Source organism: Acanthopagrus latus, chromosome 20, assembly GCF_904848185.1.
Source record: "Acanthopagrus latus isolate v.2019 chromosome 20, fAcaLat1.1, whole genome shotgun sequence".
In the NCBI taxonomy this organism is placed as follows: Eukaryota; Metazoa; Chordata; class Actinopteri; order Spariformes; family Sparidae; genus Acanthopagrus; species Acanthopagrus latus.
In genome coordinates, this window is record NC_051058.1 from 7408191 (window position 1) to 7426634 (window position 18444).

General features: G+C 41.4%; 3 protein-coding genes and 1 non-coding gene across 4 annotated transcripts; 2 read left to right on the forward strand and 2 right to left on the reverse strand.

The window, feature by feature from the left end:
• Window positions 1-238: 238 nt before the first annotated feature.
• LOC119010267 (phospholipase B-like 1) lies at window positions 239-10435 on the reverse strand. Its single transcript, XM_037082252.1, has 11 exons — window positions 9908-10435; window positions 9068-9290; window positions 8220-8303; window positions 7777-7918; window positions 7538-7684; window positions 6222-6366; window positions 4002-4202; window positions 1817-1957; window positions 1519-1704; window positions 1253-1359; window positions 239-1142 (listed from the first exon to the last, which is right to left on the reverse strand). Exons 1-11 carry the CDS (start codon window positions 9972-9974, stop codon window positions 966-968), a joined length of 1620 nt encoding a protein of 539 aa, XP_036938147.1. The 5' UTR covers window positions 9975-10435; the 3' UTR covers window positions 239-965.
• trnar-ccu lies at window positions 10191-10263 on the reverse strand. The gene has a single exon. It is a non-coding gene; the product is annotated as a tRNA-Arg (tRNA).
• A 226-nt stretch (window positions 10436-10661) lies between the features above and the next one.
• On the forward strand, window positions 10662-12294 carry cby1 (chibby homolog 1 (Drosophila)). Its single transcript, XM_037082260.1, has 5 exons — window positions 10662-10784; window positions 11012-11110; window positions 11304-11409; window positions 11541-11653; window positions 11804-12294. Exons 1-5 carry the CDS (start codon window positions 10779-10781, stop codon window positions 11882-11884), a joined length of 405 nt encoding a protein of 134 aa, XP_036938155.1. The 5' UTR covers window positions 10662-10778; the 3' UTR covers window positions 11885-12294.
• A 556-nt stretch (window positions 12295-12850) lies between these two features.
• On the forward strand, window positions 12851-17881 carry pdap1a (pdgfa associated protein 1a). Its single transcript, XM_037082202.1, has 6 exons — window positions 12851-13068; window positions 13917-13999; window positions 14079-14153; window positions 15444-15568; window positions 15712-15863; window positions 16506-17881. Exons 1-6 carry the CDS (start codon window positions 13056-13058, stop codon window positions 16538-16540), a joined length of 483 nt encoding a protein of 160 aa, XP_036938097.1. The 5' UTR covers window positions 12851-13055; the 3' UTR covers window positions 16541-17881.
• The last annotated feature ends 563 nt before the right edge of the window (window positions 17882-18444 follow it).

Genomic DNA, 18444 nt, shown 5'->3' on the forward strand with positions numbered 1-18444 from the left:
AGTGTTTGGGTTATCAGTCTGATTTATATATCAATCAAATTGGCTAACCATTCAAGCTGTTTCTTTATGACCAGTTAAACATTTTATTTTGTAAGCACAAGTTGCCCAATTTCCGGGTTTCGGCTGGGTCTTTTATGCAAACTTGACCAAGAACAAAAGAAGTGGGACTTGTAGTTTTCTTTGTTCAACTATGATTAATATTGCTACTGAGCAAGGGACAAAACACCACACACCACAATTTACATCATATGAAAACTTTATCATAGGACATATTTGCATAAATCAGTGAGATGACTTTTGTTCCACACTGCGTAAACCTGAGTAAACATTGCATAGAACTTGAAACATGAACAACGAACAAATACATCTGTATTTATTTCCCAAAATAATATTAATGATAAAAAAGAAAATTGTATTTCCCTGATGGCTAAAACCTAATCTTTGTGGAGCAAAATGTCAGTCTGTGAAAACCTGCTGATGCATCCATCATGTTAACTCAGAGTACACTGTCAAATAGTGCAACTCTTGGATGGATAAGAGCAAAAGTGATCCCCACAGGAACATCTCACTGTGTCTAATGGCTTATCTTCAGTCAAAACAATCTAATTTATTCCAAAATACATTTTAGGATAATGAACTAATGGATTAGTTAATAGTTTGATGACACACAATCAGGCTGGTGTTGTTCTAGGTTAGACTGACATTAAAATAAATGACTTCAACACTTTATAGACTGCACATTTGACCAAGTCAGTCAGACTTCCCCATGTCTGCATTTAACCATTTAACATCTGATTTTAAGTTGTGATAATGGTCAGTTTCTGATAACTTTACACTGTTTCCAGAAATCACTGGTGTACCAACAGGATATTCAGTGTTGTAACAACAAATACTAGGATTCCGGATACTTCGAACAGGAAAGCATGACCTGTTCTACCCGGATGAGTGGCATTCTTCTGTCTCTGTCATGGCAGACGCAGTGTGGGCCTCATGGTCACAAATGAAAAGTTGTAGGTGTGTGGGAGACCCTGATGAGTAGAAAGGTTAAAGGATTGCCAAGAGAACGGACGCAGGCCCCCCTGCGTCGTGGGGCCATTTATTGCCTCCGCAGCCAAGTGGACAGCCATCTGGTAGTCCGTCACCTGTACCATTAGACAGGGATCAGAGAGGAAGGCACATAGAAAGGAGTGCATTGGTGAGTAAAAGGGAGAAAGTGAATTGATCTAATATGAATCTGCTGCTGAGCTCTGACCTTAGTGTCATAACAGCCTCCTGGACGCGGTCTCCTTGGTCTCAGGTCGTTACGACAACAGACGGTTTTACATGGATGGCCCTTGGAGTAGGGGTCTCTCTTATAGTCTGAAACAGGAGCAATGTGACTATTAGTCATGCGGCTTGCAGTCTAAAAATAGCAACAATATCCTGAATTATTTGTGTTTTCTGTCACATCTATAAAGCCCTCTGAGTTGAGGAAATGATGTAAAATATAAAGAATGCAAGAGTTTTTGTTCCACCTACTGTTGTATCTCATGATGTACTTGAGGGAGCTGAGGTCGGACACCTTGCCCTGGTCCCTGCGGAGGATTTTGGCTCGGGGGCAGAGGTCGTAAGAGAAGTCTTCTCCATATCTCTTCCACATCACGCCGTATCCACTCAGGTTGTAGAGTTCAATATGAAACGGTATGTTGTAGGATGGCCAATAACCTGCCAATTGTAGCAAAACTAAAGATGGAGGTTGTCCAGCCAAAATAGCCATCTTGGATTAAACTGAAAACCCTATAGGAGCTGACAAACAAATAGACTGTTTGTTTCTTACCTCTGCGTAAAGCTGGAGTCTGATCAGAGTGCATCACCTTCCCAGGAATCTGCTCCACCACAGTGAGAGCTCCAGTCCTGATACTGTGACCCAGAGAAACCCTGCTCAGGTCCACCACCATGTACTGACTGTTGTATGTACCTAAAATACAGAGAGGGGCATGCTCTGTTCCCAACTCACAGACACAGAATTATTTTATCCGTAAGGGTTGTGAGGGTCTGTAACACTAAAAGGACTTACCGTTAACTACAGTCTACACAGATCACCATTTTGGGCGGATGCTCTTCAAAACTCTCTCTGTCAGCAGTTTCAAGGATGCTCTGACAGCTGCGATCTATGATAGTCTGTAGCCACATTAGCAGCTCTGTGAGGCTGTACTGAGGCACAATGGTGCTTGAGATAAAAGACCAACAGCCTGACATTGCCATTCCTAGCACCACACTGCTAACCTGGCTACACATTTATGAGTCTGGCTGCTGACCAGGTCGTACTAATGTAGCAGAATGATCATCACAATAACCAGATATCAAAACTTCCTTGAACACAGTATGACAACACAACATCTCACAATGTAATGTTCAGTGAAAACATTACATATCTATACATCAAGTCCTTGCAAGTACATTAATACTGTATTGGCATAAACTCCTGACATTCAAGAAGGAAGAAAATCAATCTAAAAACTTTTTTAGTGTTGGCACTGACACAAAACATACATGATTTGACCAAACAAACATACACAATTTGGGCCACTTCAGTATGGTGGCTTTATCTTATGAAAAAACAATATCAGCCTTTCACATTATCAGTCTCACTCCAGGTGCATTGCTTCTGAACTATGACTGGCACAGAAAAGAAAACATGCACAGTCTTGCATGTGCCTAGTGGAAACAACTCCTGGTAGCATAAACTCCTGGCTCTGGCGTTACTGGCTTCCACGGACGATGCATTTCTAACCTAACCCTATTTATATGAGATGAAAATACAGACAAAGGTGAAGGCTCTCCTGTTAACCGCCTGCAGGCCACCTCGACAGTTAAGCAGGACAAGGAGCTTGGAATTCAGATGCTGCCGGAGGATCGGATGAGATGGGAGGACCGTCAGTCTCAAGAACACTCTGTCCCGTTCTCTGCCCTGCCATAGCAACGTGACGTGAAGGATCAAAGCAGCTGGCCAATTAACAAACACTAGTGTCGTGTGATGAGACGGATGGCCTGTTTGAGATGCTGCTAGATCTCTATGGAAACTTGTCTACTGTATTTTTACATAGCCAGGGTTTCAGTTCAAGACTGAGGTCACCGTCATGAAAGGTCTAGTCTGGCATCCGGAACGATCCCGCTCTAACCCGGTGATGCCCTGGCAATAAAAGGAAAGGTCAAGGGGACAAAATAAACTTGAATCTGTTACACATGCAGTGCATGATAATAAATTGATTAGTTAGTAGATGTATACAGTATGCAGTTTGTCTTTAAACAATATAATGAGAAGAAATGTAACCAAAATCTTGTCATTGCAGTTACATGCCTCTCATTTCTGGGTTCATTTTTTTGCTGAGGTGATGTAATTTCAGCCATTTTAGTGGCATGACTGGAATGGCAATGTTGTTCTACCAGTCCAACCACTTTGTTCCCGACTGAAATATCTCAACAACAAAAAAAGAAGCAATTTGGCTCACATTCATGTCCACCCAGGGACGAAATGTAATAACTTTGGTGGCTTATCCTGCTGTGCCCCCAGCAAGTCAAACGTCTTCCCGGGTCTAATGAAATTTCTCGACATCAGTTCAATGCATTGGCACAGGATTTTTCTCACGGACATTATTACTTCTCCAAAGGATGAATCCTATTAACTTCAGTGGTTCCCAGATGTTTCCTCTAGTGTCTGCCTTAGGGTTGATGCTTGGTTTCAACTGAAATGTCATGACAGTCGGATGGATTGTGATTTGTTTTCAAACATCCACTTGTCATTTGGTACAGCCTAAGGGAGAGAGGAGCAATTTGAGATGAAACCAAATAATTATCCTGTATCCCCCTGTACGCTTCCTCAACTGGATGCAATATGACTGTGAATGTCTGCTGTGTGTGAACAGACATTGTGTGTGTGATGCCTGTTGTTTGTTTTTTTTTTTTTTTTTGCCTACTTTGATTTGAGCGAAAACCTCGACTCACATCAACAGGATTTTTACCTGAGTTGTGTTTGGAGAAGATGTGCGCCCACTCCTCTCCGCTGTGCGCCAGGCTGTTGGCCAGGCGGACTCTCTGCCAGGACAGCAGGCTGTGCGGGCTGAGATGGGTAAACAGGGAGACGTTGAAGACGCCGATGGAGGTCTGAGTCATCAGCAGGCCGCTCCCGAGGAGGTAGAAGTCATCCAAAGACATCAGGAAGCCTGGAGGAGGAGGAGGAGGAGGAGGAGGGAGTGGTGGTCATATAGTGGCAATGGGTAGAGGAGGGAGAGAGGTGGATGATTTAAGACTTGCAATGAGATCATTTCTTATTCTTGTCAACAACCTACTGCTTCCATGCAGGTTGTATGACTAGTTATCAGTAGTGGAAAGTCCTGTACCGATATTGTAATAGTGTTTTCAAGGACAAGTTTGAAGTAATTGTAGTTGTACTCTCCGGCATGTTGGGACAGCTATAATTACTGGTTAATTGCACATAATGATTTTTCTGTCGACACAAATTCTCTGTTGAATCACCGCAGGAAGATGTTTCCTTGAATTCATCCTATGCTCAAAGTGAGCAGCAGGGAGATAACGTTAGCAACTAGCTGGTGAGTGTGGTGGAGCATTTAGCAGCCAAAGAGATGGGTAGATCCCTCATGGGTCGGTGGAGACCAAAAACGGAGCAGAAAGGAGAGGGAATTTTGGAAAGTCGCATGAGTTTTACTTTTGTTATTTCTTATTTATTGTCGAAAGCCTCTCCTAGTGTCAGATTTTGCTTTATACTTGCTGTATGTTTTTTTTCCCATGCTTTTTCATTGCTCATGTGTGATCCATCAGTTCTGGTGTATTTATCCCTGTATCCCCCCCCCCCTCACTCTTTGTTGGTTTGTCTGTGTCCCTGTTGCTTTCTGGTTTGTTCTGGGGTTTTTTTTGTTGTTTTTTGGGGGGGGGATTTTCCTTCACCTGCCCTTTTGTTGCCTGTATTTCGATTTTTCTGCATTTCAGCTTTGTTAACAATGATCACCTTTTCTTTTATAACCTGGCTGCCTCAGTGTCTTGTGTTTGGATCCTCTTGCAAAAACATAACAGCAGCTTCTTTCTGCTGCCAAAAAGTGTCCACTGAAGCACCCGTTGCAGGTTCAAGTAAAATAGATCACTGCCAATAGAGGAAAAGCCTTTTTAGTACAACCACAGTCAAGAGCTGGTTAGCTTAGCTTAGCATAAAGAAGGAAAACCAGGAAAAACAGCTCTGGTTGGCTGGTAGCTGTAGTGATATATTTACAGATAGATATGTGTAGTATTGGTCTTTCTGACCTTGCCAATGCCATACTTATTTATATTATACCTGCTAGTATTACTAGCTTATAACTACATACAGGGCAAAGAAATATTTCTATTATTACTAATATCAATAATTAATATACCACACTGCTGCTATCAATAATAAAAATCATATACCAAGGATTATTTCCACCTCCACTACTTCTACATCTACGTAAGTATTCATACTGCATATTTTCTCCTTCCTGATCCTTCCTGACCTTCCTTGGCCCTGATCTGCTGTGCAGGCTGAGTGTTTCACATTGTCAGAGAGAAAGCGGCTTAAGGAGGCTGTACAGGTTACACACCACCTGCAGTGGCAGGGGTGTATTTCCTCTCTTCATTTTAATGGAGTGAAGTGATACCCTTGCCCTTGTTACTCTCTAAAAATAAGGCTTCAAAACCACTTGTGTTCTGATAGCAATGGAGGCCATAAGAGGATTTTTATGGCACGGGCCACTCGGCAAGTCTTTGTCCGCCAAATTACTCAGCCTCTCCCCCCGACTTGACAGAGAGGGAATACATTTTATACCGCTCTGTTTAGGGTGTACACACACTGCGCTGGATGTTTCCTCATCGCTGACTAAGCCGTGCGCTTAGCAGGAGAATTACTTTCAGTGGAGAATGTTCATTGAGGATTTGGGTTAAGTCCTTGATGTCAGTGTTTATATTTTTCCAAGATGAAAACGAAACCGTGTGGATTAAGGACAAGCTGTTCACCTCAGCTCGGGGCTTTTACAAGAAGACTGTGCTTTGGTGCACACTGTAGGCTGACAAGCTCTGCTGTTCAAAATTCAAGCCATTTACTCTGAGAACACTGTTGCATCAACAATCTCACTTTTACTTATGCCATGCAAGTCCTCTGGTAGTGTGCAGCTCATGTGCATGATGATATAGTTTGTGCAAGCATCTGTGTGTACCTGGATAACTGCTGAACGACATCTTTCCAGTGGCGGTGTGTGTGTCAGACAACCTGAAGTCCCAGTGTTTATATATACGCATGGTGGCTGCATATGTGTACCAGCTCGAGTGGCCAAACAACAGGTTCTCAAAGCCTGGCAGCACCTGAAATACAGAACAGAGAGAGCGCAGTTGACGTGAGGTACGTGTGTAATGTTGTGTCTGAGTACTGGTAAATGTGACAATTTTAGTTAAAGGTGCAATATGTATGACTTTTTAGTTTAAAAGACCGTAAGCCTAAAAACCTTCCCCTCCTGGTGGTTGAAAAAAACACCAACACTCCTCTAGTGCTTTAAGCTCCCAGTCCGGACCGCTAGCTCCATGGCTAACGGGGCTAAAAGGGCTAACTAGCTGCTTATGGATGCTACAATGATATGCTGCTTCCCATTTGTTAGGAGCATGTATTCAACACTTTCAAACTGAATGACTCTTGTGTCAGTAACAATTGTAAAACCCCGGATTTGGTGATCTTAAAACTTTTCATCCAGCCCCATGTTCAAGTCAAACTTATGATTCGTTTGATAATTAATGGCCAAACACATGGTAAACTTACGACATTCCCATTAGCCTCAGCTATACTTTGTGTTCACTGCTGTGCTATAATTTGTGAATGTTAGCATCCTCACTCACAAAACCAACCACTTAAACATCAGCCATGCTAGCATTAGCACTTGCTCAAAATACTTTTCCGTGCCTTCTTTTCCTGGCAGTCAAAAACAGCAGCACTCCCCTAGTGCTCCAAGCTCCCTTTCCAGACCGCTAGCTGCACTGCTAACTAGGCTAACAAGCTAATGGTTGCTACAGTACAGTGATATGCTGTGCCCCCCCCCCCCCACCTATTTGTTTGGAGTGTGAATTTGACAGTTGGACAATATTTACACATCTTGCCTTTAAGAAATATGATACACGGATACAGAGACTGTTATCAAAATTAAAGGAAACATTTCCAAATAAAGGGGAAAAAATGCAAAATGAAGGTTCCGCTAATGAAATGGGATAAAAAGAAACAAAATCTAAATAAAAAGTAACAATATATGATGTCTGGTTGCGCTGCATCACTCAGTGTCCTCACTTCTACACTATTTGCACTTTGTCTTTGTTACCTGAATTGGTGTAAATGGGAGAAAACATTGGCCTGCAAATGGCCTTTACCAGTCATTGACACATTTCTGAGGCAGAATCCCCATGCACCAGGCCCCACAATACAACCAATTAGGCGCCCGTTGAGGCTTCCCAAGTGCTCCCTCATGCTTGAGCCAAATGGGCCTGGCCTAACCTTGATGAGAGCAGTGCAGTGGCCCATTCCTGGCATCCTGAAAGCGCCGGCCCCCGTGGAGGAGTTGGAGCGAGGCGTCAGAGCTGGGACAAGGTCCAGGAGGTCGCCGACACCATTCAGAATCTGGAGGGCAAACGCTGACAGAGGCTGGGCAGGAAGGAGAGAGCGAGTGGCACCGATGAATGAAATGATACTGAGACAGCTCTTTCACCAGCTCTCCAACACACACTCGCACACACCTCTCTGTGTTTGCGTTTGGCCCACAGTGCCGCTCCGGCATGGAGTCCATCCAGCTGGGCCAGGATCAGTCCCAGATGCTTCCACAAGGGGTCGCTGTATCTCCTCAGTTTCACCTGGTCTCTTGCCCACTGGTCCTGTTTGCTGGGGGACATTCAGAGAGCTGAAAGGCACTTTGGGTTGTTTCTGTTACCAATTAGTGTATTATTGATTTTGCTGTGTATCTAAATTCAGGATCACCACATGAATAAATATCATTTTTACATTTAGCATAGTTCACAAACAAGGGACAGTGCAGGTGAAAATTCTTTCTTTCTTTGCAAATTTCAATGTTTTCTGTGGCTCAAGGGATGAACCTCTGGTATAATAAGAGGGGACACAATATTTATTTAATTCCAACAGACTTAGTGTTAATGTTGAACACAAACTGATGTCAACACCGTACCTTAAAAACCTCTTCAGGGGATTCAGAACCTTCTCGTCCTTTATGAGTTGGGGGTACATGTTGGAGTAATGATTGAACATCTGTCTGCAGAGAGACAAGAACAACACTGGGAATTAAACCACAGCTAGCAACGCTGCTGAGAACTGTAACCCAATTACCAAACTTTACTGTGTTGTTGGAGTTAACATATTGGCAATGCAAGAAAAGTAAGTCTATTCTGTATTATTAGAGTGTCTTTTACAGTGGACATATCAGCCTGTAATAGTAGTAAAAGACTGCAGACCACACTGATAACATTAACTATTAACTGTTTCTAAGTGGAAGAAAACACGTTTATGGTAAAACTTTTTTTCCACCTTTTTTCTCTGCCCTGCATTGCAAATGTCTAACTTCATATAGGTGGTAAATTTCATTTGTTGTTATTTTCCTCCCATTGATGTAAAAGGAATAAATAAAACAAACTGGCTAAAACAAAATTAGGGAACTTTAAAGGTCAGAAAATGGAAGAATTGTCAGGAGGAACAACTGAGGAGGGATCCCTCCCTCACGGCAGACATTCATGCAATAGATAAGTGTACAGAATAAACCAATATAATGATTGTAGTCTGTGTCTTAGTATGGAATCATGTTGACAAAATGATGATTAGCGGTTGTAAATACATGTAGACAACAGTCTATTGAGACTGAAAAAGCACTATCATTACATGAAAGTGTGCTGGAAGTGATGTGTTCAGGTGCGTGTCCGTTGACAGTAAACTGACTCTGTGGTCTCAAAGCAAATCAGTTTGAGATAACACACTCAAGATCTATTGTAATACCAGTTAGCTACAAGACCCTCTGACACCCACCCAGCAGTGAGGTAACCTTCCAGGTACCCAGCCAGGAAAAAGGTGGTCTCGTCCTCCTGTGTGTTTCCACCATGACCTGCGCAGATCTCCAAGACACCCCACCCAGACATGAGCAGGGTGTCATTGAAGTAGCCGTACGCTCCCCCCTCCGTCTCCATCACCCCCTCTTTCAGGATCACACTTTTCTGGGCAGCATCCCAGAACACGGTGGCCTCTTGGAGCTCTACCATTGTAGGAGGATGGACAGGGTTACAGGGTTGAGGTTGGATAACAAGTATTATGTAAGATAATGTTATGACACCGTTAGAATGGATTATAAGGAAAATGGAACCATTTTTGTCTTCTTCTTCTTTTTTTATGTGTTGCTATTTGTTGCTTGACAGGTTTCTGCCAAATGGATACTCATATTAGACAAGCAAAGGGGTTCACATTAATTCACAGTTTGACCTGGACATACAGGTATGTAATTTACTATTTTAAACTAAATCTTATTTATTGTATGTTTGGGTTTTTCCCAGTAAACATGAAACAGGAAATAAATTGCTTCCGAATATATTTCCGGGCTAACTATTATGTGTCATACTTCAAAGATTTAAAGTAGCATTATATATGTAGATATAGCCTACGTAAACAGACTAGAATGGAGCAGAAGAGGGCAAAAATAAGAAATAGCCTTATTGAAAACTTTGCCAGGTGCCACCATGAGCTGCTGCATGCTGCCATACGCAAGTCCCTTGTAAACAAACAGCTGTTCTTCAAAAACATTTGGTTAAACTGAATTATATTGGATTCAAAATTAGTTTCCGTCATGTACGGACACTGTACAGCGAAATTACTCACGGTATGTTTGCATTGATGCAGCCAGTGCGCTCAGCAGGACGCACAGTGTGATGCTCTTCCTCTCCATCGTGGTTGATATGTTCCCGTGTCATGAATTTCAACAGCTAAATGTTCTTAAGATGGTCACTCTCACGGGGAGCGACGGTGAAATATGACTTCTCAGCTGCCGATTAAAAGGTAGGTGTCGGCAGTCATCACGTATTACTGCCTATAGGATTTTAAGTTTTCATTATCATAGCGGTAAACGTTCACTGTCGACCTCACGATGAAACGCAAAAGTGATCACCCCAGATGGGACTCGAACCCACAATCCCTGGCTTAGGAGGCCAGTGCCTTATCCATTAGGCCACTGGGGCTAAGTGAACAATGACGGGGTCACCGTCATACTTGATCATGTATAACCCGTTCATAGCATGATTTGTTATTGTTGGGTTATGGTTTAAACCCATTATCTTTGATAGGCTGCGTTTCAGAAACATTTTTAATCGATTTCTCTGATTTCACGATTTGTGCATACTGCTCTGAAAGCCGAGTGAAACGATCACCATGGTGATGCGTTTACGTTACATGGATGGTACCATTATCTCCCCTACATAGGGGTGTTTAGGTTAACGTTGATGCAAAATAGGCTATTAGAGTTTGCATATTAAGCTTTAGATAATACACTGAAGCTTAAGATTACAGCTACAATGTCGTAAACTTGCTGGTGTTGGCAAATCCCTTGCAAGTGTTTTAAATTAAAGCCTTGCGATATCTCAGTGTTGCAACTTTCAGGGAAATGGAACCTTCACGCTTGCGCACTGGCAAGCATGGTTTTGTTTGGAGAGAAGAATTTCAACCACCAAGCTAAGAAATTATAGAAATAGTCTGTATGGAGGTAAATATACAAGTACTATATTTTCAGTAACACAACAACAACTAACCCACCTGTGAGGCAGTCGACAGTTTCAATTAATTGTCAGGTATGAGTAGTACTAACACCTAGCGAGTGTTAGCCACCTAGCTTTAGCTCGGTAATGTACCGTTTGGCAACGTAAACACATACTGTGACTACGTTATGTATAAAATATTGATACTTCCTTTTGTGTGATATCTTTTACACAGGACCTTAAAAAATCACTAAAGATGCCGTTCTTTGGAAACACGTTCAGTCCGAAGAAGACTCCACCTCGTAAATCTGCATCTCTGTCCAGCCTTCACACGGTGAGTGAGAACCTTCTGTACAGTGGCAGCTCACGTTTTTTTTTTTTTATTAAAATGCACTGATTGGTACGTGACAATAAGACTAATGGGGTCAAAAGCAAATGGTTGAAAATGAATTGCCTTGAGACAGCTGAGATGTAGCAAGATTGTGTAAGAGGGCTGCTACTGTTGATTTCTTTTTCACCTTTTTTAGTTGGATCGGTCAACAAGAGAAGTGGAGCTGGGCCTTGAGTATGGACCTCCTGCGATGAACATCGGAGGTCAGACCTGGAAGTTTGAAGAGGGACAGTGGATTACAGGTAGTGACTCTGACAATGCCACTGCAGTGGTCTGGCATATGTTGCCACAGTTGTTGGATCATTCATTGCTGGTCTCTGAGTGCTCAGTGTAAAATTGATTCCTGTTTTTTGTGTGTGTTTTGTTTACCCAGAATCTGGAGGGAATGGATCAAGTAGGGAATTGCAGCGGCTTAAGAAAAAAAACGTACAGCTGGAGGAAGAGAACAATCTCCTGAAACTGAAGATTGAAGTTCTCTTGGACATGGTAAGAACCAAGCAGCTTTTATTATGCCTGTACAGTCTCAGTCACATTAAAGAGGCAATATACATCTTTATACACAGAGGTAGAAATGTTTGATTGAATTTTGCTTGTCTTACCAAAGCTGTGAACTGATATTTAATCTTTTCTTTGTAGTTGACGGAAACTACCGTGGAGTACCACCTGATTGAGAAAGAAGTGGAAGATTTAAAGATTCAACATCGAAGAAAGAAATGACGGATCTGATATGATGCCTTCATAAAAGGACATCAGAGTTTAAAGTGTGTCGTTGTAAATCTTTTTTCTTTTTCTTTTTGTTTTTGCTCTTAAGAACAGATGTAAAATAAAGTGCTAATGAGTTTTCTCATAATGAGGACTATTGTGCTGTAGGACTCTGCCCTGCTCGTATTTATTGGAAAGGCAGGCACCACAGGATCAGATGTAGTGCGTGTTATTAATGTTCTGTTGTACATTTGTACAATCACCATGAAAACGGACCAACCTTGAACATCTTTCTTCAACACACAGCATATTTTCTACATCTTTTACATCTGTACGGCAGGTATAGGCTGATATTTTCTTTTGAATATTCTGTGTATTTTCTGTGTTTTATATTCAGATGAAAAATAAAAATGATTTTTCATTCACATTTTGTATATATTTTATACATATTATATGAACCCCTTATTCTGTTAATACTTGAGTTGAGTTGTAACCAGTGACACATTCAAAGAAGACAGAGATAATGACAAAAACTGCCAAACTACACACATCTCAACCCGAGTTTGAAGTCTGGAGTCAGAGCCTTGAGCTGAGATTTCTTTGTTAAAATCATTGAAATATTTGTATAATATTGCAATGAGAACACAGTCATGTAATGTGTGTATTTAGCATTATAGGTTTTTATTTTATTATTTTTTTTCTTTAACATATTCTTTATTTTTCCCCATCACTATATTTGCAATACATAGTAATATTAGCAAGATGACTGAATTACATGTCCATCCCATGTGAAATATACTATTTGTGAGAGTATATTTCCAAGAAATTAGATTTTGACAGGCTGTACTGGGCCTCATACAAAACATATGTTGTATAAAACACAGTTCAGTGTCATTTTATGAATTAATTTAACGCCCTTTCGCTAATTGGTGGGTGCACACGTCAGTTAAATGCGCAGGAGGAGATGCTCAGTGCAGCGATTGGTTGAATGGTCGTAACTGCGCATGCGTATGCTGTCGTGAGTGAATGCAGCATTTCGACGTTTTGTCCTGCTGACAGCGGGAGAGACGAAGTACTTTCTGGTCTTTTCTTTTAGCACTTTAAACCATCAGCGTTGGTTGTACAACTGTCGGGTCATTCAGCCTTATAATAGTGGACTTGGTCTGTACAAACTTAACTCTTGATAATGCCTCGGGGCGGTGAGTATTATCATTAAAGTTCACGTTAAATGCTAATTTTCAGCAGGCTAAGTCTAGCTAGCGAATTGTTAGCTGGTGTGGTACGAATCCCGTTCAGCTCTCACATGCTTAGCTGCTAGCATGCTAACCGGGTAGCAAGGTCTATTTGCGGGTCCGAGCGACCGAAGAAAGAAAGCAAATGTACTCATGGTGATTAATTCGCGCCTTCTACGTCAAAACGTTTTACAGTTTGGTGGTAATTTCAGGATCTTAAACGGTTTGAAAGATTTGGTTTATGGCCATTTGTGTTTAACCGCCTGTACCATGTGGACTGGAGACCGCTTCGGCGATGATTAATATTACTGAAGACTTTCTCAAATGTTTTGATATTCACTAGCAATATAGCCAGTGCCTTCACGTCACTGTTCAAAGCTATGTTGTTATGACATTTGCCTGTGAAGGGAACTGACCGTCATTGATCATCATGTGTCTCGACACACACACACACACACACACACACACACACACACACACACACACACCTCGCCCCTGTTCACACTTTGTAAAGGGATAAGATCTTAATGATGGTGCAGGGTGTGTACATATTAACAGACATACTTGTACCACGTAGTTCCATCCGCTGTTGCATCACCACAAGCTTTTTAACTTTGGAAACGATCATGGTAACCAGTCCAGGCATCTCAGCATCAACAAAGAGCAATAACAAGACGGCATTTAATCATATTCCTGAACATATATACAAATGTTTTAAAAAACATTGTAGTGTGCTTGTGGAATAAGAAACTTTTTAAAAGAGTAGCCAGATTCATTTGATTGATCTGTGACAACTCTTGACATCTGTGTTCCAGGTAAAAAGGGCCACAAGGGTCGAGGGAAGCAATTCAGCAACCCTGAAGAGATTGACAGGCAGATGAAAGCGCAGAGGGAGCTGGTGAGTGTCAGGACATAAATGGCAGACATGGAGTTCCCTTCAAACCAGGTCCAGTGTGATTGGATGTGTGTGTTCACAGGAGGAAAAAGGGGGAGCAGAGAAAGGCAGCTCTTCTGAGTCTGACGAAGAGAGCAGCAGTGAAAGCGACTCTGAGGTGAGTGAGTGGGTCTAATGTTGACTTGATAATCCGTTAGGATTTAATAACATTGCTGTTTACGCACTTAACTTTTTTTTGTCATTGTCATGGTCAGTCAAGATATAACACTGTCATTCCTTATGTGGTGGGAAAATCTAAAATTAAACCTACCAACACGCTGAGGCAGAAACTTGTCCATTCCAAGGACAAAACACCCAGGCATACACAGGAAAATGTAATTTGTGCTGCTCAGTGCAGCCAGCACTGTACAGATTCCTCTTTGCAGTGCTGACTGACCCCTCCATATACAAATGGCACAACAAATGAGGGCCAGCTCTTCAGGTCAAGCTTCTGTCCACTTGCATTTAAAGGAGAAAAAATATACCCTCTAAGGGTAAAGATGTACAGAGAAGACAGATGGTTTGTAAGAGGTGTAACATAATCCATCATCAAACTGGAATAACCATCTTTGAACAGAGGAGGTGACCTACCACACTACCTATCACCCACCTACAATGCTGTTCGGAATTCTCACCCCAGACAGTTTAGCAAACTGAGCTCACCTAGCCCTAGCAACCCACATGAAGAATGGTTTGGTCAACAACCCATAAGTAGCCCTAACGACTCTAAAAACACAGAGCTCACACATGTCCTTAGCAACTCTGTAAGGACATTGCCACACATAGTTTAAAAGACTGCAACTCCCCTTCGGTCAGAACTGAAGAAGCCTTTTGGATGAGAGCTGAAACGACTTCAAGAAACTAGAACAAGTCCAGTTCCCTAGAATACAGCACTAGAGGTCAGGCACCCCAAAACTGGTTCTAGGTCTTGGAGAGTATGAGAGTAATCGAATGTGTAGTGGTGACGTATTCCAGGAATTACCTGGTGAGGAAGTTTGTAATTTAGCTGCTGCTCCTCCAACTCAAAGAGTGCAGGGAAAACAGTGCTGTGATGTCTTCAGCCCAATTGTTGCCCAGATGTTTCTGGTGACACCTGCAAAGATGCATTCTCATTCAGGTCTGGAGTTCACCACTCAGAGACTGACATCCATGCACCTTCTATGATGTATTTAGCTTTAACTCCTTTAAAATGCTGTCACTTTGCGAATGTTACATTGTTTAATTTTGGCCTGTCATGAGAGGGTTTAAGAAAATTCAAAATGTACACTAAAATGGTTCTGGATAGAAATGTTTGTGTGTAGTAGCCAGTAGACAAACAAGCTTACCTGCCTGTGCCGTTATTTACCAGCTCTATACTGGTGGTGTCATGTCTCAGTGATGTTCTAAAGGGGTTTCTTTTTACTTGCAGTCCAAAAAGAAGTGTGGAGTTGAGGGGCTTATAGAGATCGAGAACCCCAACCGTGTGTCTCAGAAGAGCAAGAAGGTGACTGAATTAGACATTACTGCTCCCAGAGAGCTGTCTCGCAGAGAGAGGTGGGTGTCAGTCACCAAGGAAAAGAATCTTGGCGTTTGTGTTAAATCATACAGTGTCCTCTTAATAGCGTCAGGCTTTTTGTTTTGACTAAGTATTACTGTGTCTGATCTTTGTTTGTGTGCCCTCCTGTTCTCTCTGTCAGAGAGGAGATAGAGAAGCAGAAGTCAAAGGAACGCTACATGAAGCTCCATCTTGAGGGGAAGACTGACCAGGCCAGGGCCGACCTGGCCAGACTGGCCATCATCAAGAAACAGAGGGAGGATGCTGCCAAGAAGAGAGACGAACTCAGGAAAGGTGAGAAGATGATCAGTTAACACTCTGAACAGTTCTGTAAAGTTAATACTTTTTGACTGGATGTCAAATTATGTATTATATTTGGTTTTACTCAATTCTGTTCAAACTTTTGTAGAAGCTGAAAGTGCACGTTTTAACATTAATAAATGTACTGGACATGTAATTTGTACACACTATGTTCTGACACGTAAGGCTAGAAAATGGCAGTGAATTTTAGTTAAGAGGAGAAGGTTGTAAACCTTTAACCAATATCTTCTGAATCATGCAAGATTTTCCACCTAACTGGGTTGTTTGATCATGATCTGATGGAGAGATGCAGATTTTGAACTTTTAGGCTACTAAATGACCATAATGCAACAATGTCAGTTTGTATGGAATGTCCTTTCTATTTTATTTTGATATATTTGATAAACCTGTATTTGTAATTTATAAGATGATTAATGTATTTGTGCCCTTCACTGATTGGAGGTTAATATATTTTTCATCAGTTAAATTCTCAACAGCAATTAATTTAACCATAAACATCCCTAGTCTGGTGATAATTCACATTTTTGTTCCGATTCCAAGTTGTTTATAGCAATTTTGCATAAAGTTTTACCATGTTGAAGCTCGCAAACCCCTAAAATTCTTATTTTATTTCAGAAAAAGATGCCGAAGAAGCCAAAGGAAAGCGCTAGTCTTCATCTGACAGCTTCGACGTGCACTTAAGTCTCAGCGTGGAGAAAGGGGGAGGGGACCAATTCGAGTGGCGTCAGATCAGGGTTGCTCCTGAACTCATGTCCCTCATTTCAAATCAGAGGGGCGTGAGTCTTCCATGACAGTGTGGTCAGGACAGGGAAAACGGGTGGAGCAAAGTGAGATGAAGAGGAAATGCAACATTTGGGATGCCTCTAGTTTTCTTTAATAATCGCAGGTTTTCCAAGTGCTTCACTGCCTCTCTTCTCTTTCCCCCACTCACGATGGTTTTAATTCTAAAGCTGCTGAAGTTATTTCCATTGTTCTTTTTTGATTTATACAACTTTACAAGGTTACCTAATTAAGTTTACTTAATGACCGAGCAAATATAACGGTGAGTGTGCACGAGAATTTTTTTGGTGCTTTACTTTTCCTTCGTTGTCACCTGCTTTGTAAGAAAATACAAATCAGTGACAGATGGAGGAAAGAACACTATTCAGAGGATAAACTCATATATAGGAATTATACAGTGTAGTTTAGTATTTGGATATGTTGCACAAGATATTGGTATAATTTTCTAAAGATGTAAAAGTTTGTTTTTTTTTTTTTTTTCATCCAAACTCAGAGTCATCTGCTATTTCCACCAGCTTCATATTTGTCCCCTTCACCCCCTTTTTTTTCAATTTACAGTCGGAAGACTGAGCTGCCATCATACCACAACACATCTAGAAGTTTGGAAATATTTGGCTTTTTTGCTTTCTTATGCATCATTTCCCCGATTCTACACTTTCCTCACCTGAGTCATCTTTTTCCTGTCACTTCTGTTTTGTACTCCTTTGCTCAAAAACAACAGGAATATTACTTGAATTGCCTATAATAAGCATTTTTAAGTTGTCAAACATCAGGGCTGGAAAGCATTGTCTCGTACCACCTCAGTAACTGTGGCCTCGCCCTGTTTCTGATTGGGTCTCTGTGGTTCTGTTGGAGGGAGGGAGTGTGTCTTTGTTGCCTTTTTCAAAATGTGCACAGGCCAGTTCACTGTCACCTGTAATTGAAGTAGTACAAAGAACCCACTCCGAGTTAGTTTATTAGGTACACCCACAAAGGTGCACATGATGAACTGGTAACTCTATGTGGGGGATTTGGAGATGCCTTGATCAGGAAATCAGTGTTCCCTATAATATCATAATGTGGAAGTAGCTGACAGAACAACCTGTTGGAACCACGAAGTGTGAGAAATGTAGCCTCAGCGTAAAATGAATTCCTCAAGTTTTCCATCATGTATTTGAAGTCATTTTTAAAAAATAAATTCATTAATAAATAAAAGGCTATGTCATGATTTACATGTGAATTGTATTTGATTTGTCAGTTACTTGCCCTGAAGCAACGGGAATTTGTAGTCCTGATTTATTCTGTTAAAAGTCGGATGCTGACATTTATTTAAATCGGGTCGGGTATTTAATTGCTGTTCTCTGCATTTTGCTGTTGCCACCACTAGACTGCAGCATCTGCCAGGCACCAGGTTTAACACAACGTCCGTCTGAACATCAGTGTGCTGCTCCTAATGCACTGCTGACGTCCACTGAAATTAAAGCTGGATGCCATTATGCCACAGTACAGAATAAATGGATTCACCAGATTTGATTTACTAAACCAATTTGACAATATGTCAAGTGGTGCCCCATGACCTAGGCTGACAAGTTCACTGAAATTGCAGGGTTGAGATGTGGTAAACAATTTAAGACATTTAAAAACAACAACAAAAAACAGTTTATCTTGACTTAATGTTAACTGAGTCTTAGTTGCATACTCTTGATTTCAATATGTGCAAAAACAAAAATGTAGTGAAATAAGATATTCGAAATAACTCTAAACATCCTTTATCCATTCTATGTTTTACTTTTAT

Bases quoted from the DNA above. Each gene is read 5' to 3' on its own strand.
- LOC119010267 (XM_037082252.1), bottom strand. From the start codon at position 9,974: ATGGAGAGGAAGAGCATCACACTGTGCGTCCTGCTGAGCGCACTGGCT. The intron at 9,291-9,907 runs GTGAGTAATTTC...CTACAATGGTAG, and splicing joins TGCATCAATGCAAACATACC to AGCTCCAAGAGGCCACCGTG. The intron at 1,958-4,001 runs GTAAAAATCCTG...TCTGTATTTTAG, and splicing joins CTTCTCCAAACACAACTCAG to GTACATACAACAGTCAGTAC.
- cby1 (XM_037082260.1), top strand. The intron at 11,410-11,540 runs GTAGTGACTCTG...TTGTTTACCCAG, and splicing joins AGAGGGACAGTGGATTACAG to AATCTGGAGGGAATGGATCA. The intron at 11,654-11,803 runs GTAAGAACCAAG...TTTTCTTTGTAG, and splicing joins TTGAAGTTCTCTTGGACATG to TTGACGGAAACTACCGTGGA.
- pdap1a (XM_037082202.1), top strand. The intron at 15,569-15,711 runs GTGGGTGTCAGT...TCTCTCTGTCAG, and splicing joins GAGCTGTCTCGCAGAGAGAG to AGAGGAGATAGAGAAGCAGA. The intron at 15,864-16,505 runs GTGAGAAGATGA...ATTTTATTTCAG, and splicing joins GAGAGACGAACTCAGGAAAG to AAAAAGATGCCGAAGAAGCC.